Raw genomic sequence first — 8,486 nt, forward strand, 5'->3', positions numbered from 1 at the left:
CCCGACCAACTTCCCCTTCTTATCGCCTACTGCATCATTGATTTTTCTTCTGTAGCCATTGAGTCAGGAATCGTCAGAGACCAATACAGATCAACAAATGAAAATGAGCATGGAAGCACCGGGCTACGGCGAAGTCTTGGCAAATCTTCTGGTGCCGCTGTGCCACAGGTGGGAGCCGTGGACACACACGCGCAATGGGCACGGAGCAGTCTATCCTCATAAGCGAGATCGCCGAGAGAACCTAGATCGACGAGCAAACCATTGACCAATAACCGACGGATCCGAGAACGAGACACATTCACATCTTGAAATTGAATATAGCGCCGTATCGTATATGCACGCAGAAGGAAGCAGGTTTCTACATTGCCCTTTTATCAACCAGAAGCAATGGGAACTGGTAATCGTGATAGTTTCCTAAGGAAAGTAACGCTTACCACTTTGGGTCGTTAATCTCACTACCAAATGTCAAATTGCTGGCATTGGCTCTCTTATGATATATCGCAATTGACTACTCCATGTTAGATATACACACATTCTCATCTGGCCGAAAGCTAGCCAGCAACGAGAATGGGCCAACAAAGTTATAAGTCATGCATGTGTAAGAAAATATTTGCGTGGGGATGGAACGGACCAACCCACCATTGGAAACGTTAATTGACACACAGTGGCTGCAATCCGATATCGATGATTGTTGCGCTATGTCAACGAGATTTCATTTGGTGAGGACAGCAGAGGTGAGCTTGCTTTCAGTTTAGACACAGTGTTCTCCTTGTGCCATTAGCTCCTACATTCGTGCGCTGTCTGTCTATGTCTTGGGACATCGAAAGCCGCCTTTATGTGTTAGACAGGATGTGGCTTAATCATATGTGTCGAGGCAAGGGAAGAGAGTTGCCGAAGACAGCTAATCATTGTCTTCGACAGACTCGCTATTCCAAGTTATCGGCCCCCTCCCCCAACAATTGCGGGTGACCAACCTACTACAAGATCATATTCACCCTGACGCTCAGCTTTCCGGTCAGCCAAGTTTTCTCAGGCTTTCTACATCGTGATGTCAAGGGGTAAAATATTCCAGCCTTAATTCTAGTAATAAGTCATATGTTCTTTACTAGAACTCAAATTTAGTAAGCAGTTCATAAACAGATGAATTGTTTACTCACGCCGATGTGACGAGTCGATCAATCATGAATAAGGTTCCCTTGTGTAGCAGACGTTGCCGATAGTGGCTTGGACTAGACTAGGTGGGAATGGTGGAAAGTTTCACGCAGTGGGGGCCAGATATTGTCGGAAACCTTTTTTTTCTTCTTTGTCGCCAAAGGGCATAAATTATCAGGGTCGATCAAATTAGAGTGGAAGACGCGTAGGAAGATGAACGTAGCGAGGTATAATGGTATGACGAAGATCACCTCTTATCACCCTATATGTGTTCCCGCGCCGTCTCCCAAAGATTATTATGCGAAGTGAAGTATACTTCGAGTTACTAATCATTACAACTGGTATTGAAATCTGTCTCCTCCTAGACCGCCTAGAAGTCTTTGAGTCTGCTTCTATCTCATGATATGGGTGGCTCAGTGTCCCATAGAGTATCCAGGTGCAGTCAGAAACCGGCATGCATTAGATGTCAGCTGCAACGCGCCGTATCCTTTCTAGGAACTATCTAAACAGAAACCCGAATGTGAATTGGTTCAAATCACTACCTCTTGTGTTTGTGTGCAGTGGTACAACATAGAATTGTGAACTTGGGCGTCCGTGTCTGAGTAGCCGCGGCTTAGCAAGCATATCCACTTGAACATGCAAGATATGTTCGGTAACAATGGGTGTCGGACTGCAATAAGGAGACCAGGCCAGACCAGGCCAGACCAGGCCAGTAACTCTTGGCATGCCAAGAGTTACAGCAGTCGCATCTTGCCGAAAGTCATGCTGGCATTGCTTCACAAGAAATGACAGCGGAGTATTTCGAGTCAAGGAGCACCCCGTGCACGAACCCAAGACGGTCTGACATAAATCTAGACAAGATTGAGCTGCCGAGTACCGATTCTCGAGCCGATTCTCTCATTCTTCCGTCAATTTTCTCGGCGGTGTATCAATACCCAAGGACGACCCATGAAACTTCCGAAGACGCTGTCTATCGTTGGCTTTTATGGATGCATCACAGGACAGCAAACTTCTTTGATTGGTCGGGAATATAGATTCCCCATCCGGCTATCTTTACCAATTTTCCGGGTATCAATCAACAGCTGTGCAGTGAGGGCATTCGGAACGAGCCGTTAAGCTCCAGGTGTGAAACCGCCCGAAGGGGTAGACACCAGGATCATGTTGCATGCCTGAACCGCCAAGAACTGCAGTAACCTAACTGTTACGAACCTTTCCAAATATTACTATGTGGCTAACTGGCTGTAGTAGCTCCTCTGGCTGGGCACTCGTCAATGGAGATGAACCATCCACCCTACGGACGAGGCGGGAAGAGATATTTAAGGGCTTCGATTGACAGTTGAGCTGGGATGCAGCAGTAGAAACGGGCCGCAAGTCTGACATTGATGGTTAACCGGGCGGTCCCTGCTCATAAGATTCTGCCTTACTGGCGCAGGTACTTTTAAGGGCCCTAGTTGTGCCAAGACCTCTGTTCCACCTATATTTATACCATAGAAAATGTTTGATTTCCCCGCAGGCAGTGGCTTTGCCTCTACGCAGTCGTCACATGAACAATCGCCAATCTCTCTCGGATTGCGGTGTCTTGGCATTCGGTCTTTTTCTAGGCATGGACGCCGATTACCCGACAAACTTATATGCTGAAGAATGCCCATTTCTCTTGGCATTGTTGATGTGCCCTCATCATTCTTCTGAGAGGTGTTTCGATCGCGGTGGAGGTTTGCTGTTTGACGATCGTGAGCTGGCCATAACCCAGTTCCATTGCATACGTGTACTCAGCAACCATCCCTTTGACTATACGCCGAGTCCAGGGCATTGGTACCGCTAGCAATTTTGCCATAAATCTCATTAACGGTAATGAACATGAAAGCGCCAAGGCAAGGCAAAATAGGGGCTTAGCCGTGAGGAGACCGGGCCTTGGGCCTCAAAGCCGCTGTGTGACGAAAGGTCAATTTATTTACAGAGTTCATAGGTGATGCCAATTTTGTTGCAAGTTGAGAAACAACGATGCCATCGAATTGCTTGCGATGCCGAGCATCGCTTATCGCCGATATGGGAGTTATCTCCGACAATGGCGGTGATTGTCTTGCATTCCAACCACGCAGCTTACGATAGTTTGCTTTCCTCCCTGTGTATAACAAAGACCACTCTACACCCATTTTTCGTTACCACTTAAATATACGTAATCACTCCTATGGCTCATACAGATTATCAAACGCCTTTTGTAAATTCAACTGTAGGGGCTGGTACCTCAGCATGAGGTTGGTCCAACCAACATAAATCTAAAGAACAAAATGCACGTCACTTGGAAACCGCTTTCAAGACGGTGAGTAAAGAGACACTCGATTTTCTCGAAGAGATTACCTTTGGACTCTGTACTGAGATGTACAGCATCATGCACTTACGGCTACATAACACTCCCTTGCCAAGAATGCCTCTAGGAAGAAAAGGCCCTTGGGTGTGATGGTAGCCATAACTCCTTTTTACTGCTTCCTTGTGATATTAATGCTCCGAAAGAAGCGAATCCGAAGTGGTCTAGCTACATATATGGATGGGTCTATTTCATATTCAGACGGAATATCAAATCATCGTAGAATACGTGGAAGTCGTGGGATTTGTTCAAGAATGTTTCATCACCGCTCCGGAAACATATTTCAGAGTCATTTCACTGGATTCTATCGCACGTTAAACATTATTCATTCTTATGCTAACTATGGTATCTATGATCCATTGTCGTCCTCGCTTTAATCCGATCTTTCGCCATCCCCCAGTCAGATTCACTCCCTAACAAACACCGGCAGGGATGTTGAAGCCGTCACGGCGGTTGGAAGAGCTGTAGACGGCATTCGATCCAAGACCTCGCTTGGCAAAGGCAGTCCAAAGCTCACATTGGTTGTCACCTCCAGTAAGAGCCTTGTCGGCATCTAGGATAGCATCACGAGCCTGGATAAAGTTGGGAGAGCAGGGTTGCAGAGCCATGCCATCAAGGACGAGCTTGAGAGTCAGGTACTTTCCATCAGTGGGGACTCCATTGCTGTCAAACTCAGGGCGGGGACCATCGTTCTTGCCATGCTTGTCGATGAGGTTCCAGAGAACCTCATAGAGGGTAGTAGCCCAGGTTTCGCCAATGCGGTGAACGCTGCTGACGCCGTTGATGGTGGAGTAGGTGTTGGGAGTGGTGGTCATGGAGGTAGAGTAGAGGACGGAGCGGATACCAGCAGGGTCGTTGTAAACCCAAGCACCCATAGAGTAGTCGGTTGCGCGAGTGTCTGTCGGCTTGAGACGGATGGCCGTGGCGAAGAAGTCACCCCAGCCCTCACCCATACCGCCGGACTCGACGGCGTTGAGGCAGTTGGAGTTGGCAGGGCCGCCGGTCAGACGGGTGGACAGGCCGTGGGTGTACTCGTGGATAACGACACCGGCCTCGAAGCTGCAGTCGCGGCGAGGTGTCGACTTGGTCCAGAGATACATGCGCATACGGCCGTTGGTGCCATCAGGGGGTGTGAGGAAGTTGGCATTGTTGGTCCCGGAACCGTCCTGGGCAAACAGAACAACAAAGTCGTTACCAGCGCCGCCCTTGCCGTTGTTGTTGATCTGGAAGTTACCGGCTGACTCGGTGAAGCCGAGAGTGTACAGCAGGTCGTGGTAGTGGTTGGCGGTGTAGTGGAGCTGGGCGACGGAGGCATCGATGTAAGAAGATGGAGTGGTCAAGCTAGTGGTGTACTGGTAGTCGAAGTTGCGAGCTGCGCTGGTAGGGCGGTAGTTGTTGAGATACGCAGTGCCACCGCTGGGGTTAGACTGGGCGATAGCGTTGTTGCCGCGGGTGGTGGTGTAGTTGCTGGTGCCGTCGCTGTGCCAGTTCAAGGGAGAAGCAGAGATATCCCAGGGGTCGGTGACCACAATACGGTCGCCCTCGGTGGGGTCGTTAACACCCCAGGGGTAGACACGGTAGTTGGCCAGGTCGGAAACATAGTCGACAACACCGTGGACGTCAGTTCCAGTCTCGGCATCGACGTAGGTCAGCAGCCAGTTCTCGGTGATGTCTGTTTCGACACGCCACGAGAGGGCGAGAGAGCCGTCGGCCTTGACGAAGTAGACAAGCCTGGCCTCAGGGTCAGAGACGGCACCGGAAGTCCCCTTGATAGAGTAGACCTCCGTGCCCTCCTTGGGCTCAGCGGAAGCGGAAGCAGCCTCCACGGGGAGCTGGAGGACATCCTTGGCACCCTTGAGGGCGGAAACGGGATCCTTGAAGTCTCGCTTCTTCAAGGGGCTAGCCTCAGGGACCTCTCCCTTGAAAAAGTTGTTGCCGTACGAGAAGACCTTTCCATCCTTGCCGATCTTCAGATCTCGTTAGTGAAAAGGTCTGCCAAATCTGGACGAAACTTGGACGAAACTTACGTTGACGTTGAAGTCGCCGTTGTCAATGTCAAGCCCGTGAACGGTCTGCTTGAAGTTGACATGACCAATGCCGTTGGTGCCGACGTAGTGGTCACCAACGAGACGGAACTCGGCATTGGGGGCGAGCTTCTTGACCAGCTCCGTGGCCGTTTCGACGTAGCCCCCACGCTTCAGAAGCGCAATGGGCGGAGTGGCCTCTATCTCCGTGGCGTTGGTGTAGGATCCAACCTGAGGCAGACGGAAAGCCTCAATATCAACACCGCGACGGCCAATGTTGTGGGAGTGACCAGTGGCAGGGTGGGCAAAGACCTGGGAGGTCGGGCCTAGGAGACCCAAAAGGGCCAGGCTCTTCATGCTGCGATACATGGCGTGGCGGCTGCGGTGAGGGATGGAAGGCGAGGACGAGGAACGGGAGACTAGTAAGTGCCTGCTGAGCTCCTAAGACACAAGAAGTCGAAGGGAGGTCATCGTGTCCTTAAGTATGAGATGCCATGGGATCTAAAGAGGCTGTACTCGTCAATGAATACGCTCAAGAAGAAGACAGTTGGCTCCAAGGCCAGGGAGCTTCCTGTTTGGATCTTCATCTCGGCTTAGTGGCGTACAGAGGTCGCAACCGAGCATCATGACTGGGGATGTTGCGGTGGGCTCCATATCTGAGCATCTTCGGCAGCTAGAGCTCTATTAGGGAGGAGGAGGAGGTTGCCAATATCGGGCCCCGATGAATGGCGAGCATCAGTCCATGCGCTGGCGCAATGCTACAGGTCACATATCAGCACAGAAGATGGTCATTATCGGCTCGATGCGTGACAGAAGAAGGAAGGTTGTTTTCGTGAATGTTGGGCACTAGGCGGTGGGCTGGCTACATTGAGGCTTGGCCTGCAGTATTGGCGTCTTGGCGACGGCATGAGAGCCAGTCGTTTTTGGCATTCACGAGGCACCCGGCAGTTGCAGTGATATCTCCTGAGTTGCTCCAGGGTTTCTTGAACCAGGGGAAAATCATAACATATGTTGGCAAATGATAGGTAGGCGACAGCGGGGCGGGCGTAAGATGTGTGGTGAACAACGCCACCAAAAGTAAGCTTATTTCATGCCCATTGAATGGCGGCTTTGTTGAAATGGAGATTTAGCGCAACGGAAGCTAAGGATCGGTAGTCAGCAGAATCATGTCCCACGACCGATGGAAGTTTAAACCCCGTCGCATGTCTCAAGCGAGCGTGATAAGACTGCCACTATCACGCCAAAACAAGCCCTCTAAATCATTTCGGGTAACAACGAGCGGCTCCATAGAAGCCGGCTGGGAGAACCCTACTTTGAACTTCTGGATCTAGGTCATTTGGTTGGCTGAGTCAACGTCGCTAGGGAGCCGCCTTCAGTGAGGCAATTGGCTGGATAATAATGATACTAGAGTAAGCGGCCGGACTTTTGAAATTGTCTACGATGGGGAAGGGGGGGGGGGGGGGGGGGGGCATCTGAAAAAGTTCTCCGAGTTAGCTGCATTTTCGAGCAAACCCCCCCCCTCGTCATTACGAGATCTCAACTGCCAACTCTGGTTATCTCATCGTCGCATTAAAGGAGACTGGAGAGAGACAGAGACAACCCAATACGAAGGGGGGGAAAGCGCCCACTCGTCTCAAGGTACGGATTGAGGAGGTGGTAATCTGGAAGCTGGTTCGCCATATTACTCACTTTCTAGATGGAGACAGGTGTGGTCAGAGCGCGTGGCTGCATGTGTTATGGAATCTGAGGTACTTATCCAAGGCGTTCCGATTCTCTCAAGGTCGCACAGGTACACAATAACAATCTAACACGTCTGAAAAAAACTGTACAAGTATCATGCCTAGTCCTCACACAATAGAAGGTTCATAGCAACAGGCGTGTACGGCTCGAATGCGGACAAGAAACCAGCACTTGACGGAAGAACCCCAAATGCCAGGCGTCGTCTAGCCACCCCCCACAAGAAATCCAGGTCTGCAAAAGGAAGTCCAAAAGAAATGAAGGGTCTCAACACGGTGGGGTGGCCCCGGTCCTTGTGACGGTCTCGGCAGATCATGCCTGTACGCAGGCAGCCGCAGACCTGCCAGATTTGGATTTGCCCGCCGACGCAGTGAAACTAGGTACGTTATCGATCCAGGATACATATGATACCTATCTCGGTGCCTTGTACCAAGCTCTAGGCAATCTGTCAGCGAAAGCCAAGCCTGCCTCGGTTATCGGCCAAAAGCTGTTAACAGCCCTCAGTGATTCGTCCTGCTATCAAAATGGTTGGTGTTACTTTCCGCTTCGGGCGCATGTTTTTGGGACTCGTGGTTCAAACTGAGTTCAGCCAAGTCTTGGACCAAGACTCCAAAGCCTGTCAAAAGGGAATGATATAGGTTCTTGTGCAAACTGGGCCCTTTCCAGAGGGCGGCTGAACATGCTCGCAATACAACTTGGCCAATCGTGCGGGGAAGCTCGGTACGTGCCGAGCCACACTGTGCCGCACCTTGTCAATATTTGCGCGGCAAAAGCGGTGGATCCAGAGCAGCATGATGATCGTAGCCCCTTTTCAGCTGGCCGTTCTCGTGAATACCCAGATGATACCCACATCGCTATTTATGCATCAACAAGTGTAGAACGGACATGCTTGCACTATTGATCGCGAGTGGCTCGAGACCAGCAAGGGTGAAATAAAGACTCTGACGATATAGCCCTGAAGTGTTGGCTCCATTGTCTTTCCCACTTTTTGTCACGTAACAGAACAATACCGTTAGTTACGGAGACTTTAACTAACACTTATGTATCGTGTCACTTTCCTTGCGCTCGTTTTACCCCTTCTGGTCCTTAACAGCCATGTTACTTGATGTCTAAAAAGAGAAGAAGGCTCCGTTCTGAGGTCTTGGTTACTCATAGAGACCTCAAGATGCGTACACAAATCTTGAACAAAGTATTGAGAAAAGAGGCCG

General features: G+C 50.5%; 1 protein-coding gene across 1 annotated transcript; it reads right to left on the reverse strand.

The window, feature by feature from the left end:
* Positions 1–3,881: 3,881 nt before the first annotated feature.
* LY79DRAFT_662005 (fungalysin metallopeptidase) lies at positions 3,882–5,910 on the reverse strand (the record flags this gene model as incomplete). Its single annotated transcript, XM_060562800.1, has 2 exons — positions 3,882–5,484; positions 5,545–5,910. The coding sequence occupies 2 exons, from the start codon at positions 5,908–5,910 to the stop codon at positions 3,931–3,933; spliced, it is 1,920 nt and encodes a 639-aa protein (XP_060410225.1). The 3' UTR covers positions 3,882–3,930.
* Between the last annotated feature and the right edge of the window lie 2,576 nt (positions 5,911–8,486).

The sequence above is a fragment of the Colletotrichum navitas genome (assembly GCF_030913465.1).
Source record: "Colletotrichum navitas strain CBS 125086 chromosome Unknown LY79scaffold_71, whole genome shotgun sequence".
NCBI lineage: Eukaryota > Fungi > Ascomycota > Sordariomycetes > Glomerellales > Glomerellaceae > Colletotrichum > Colletotrichum navitas.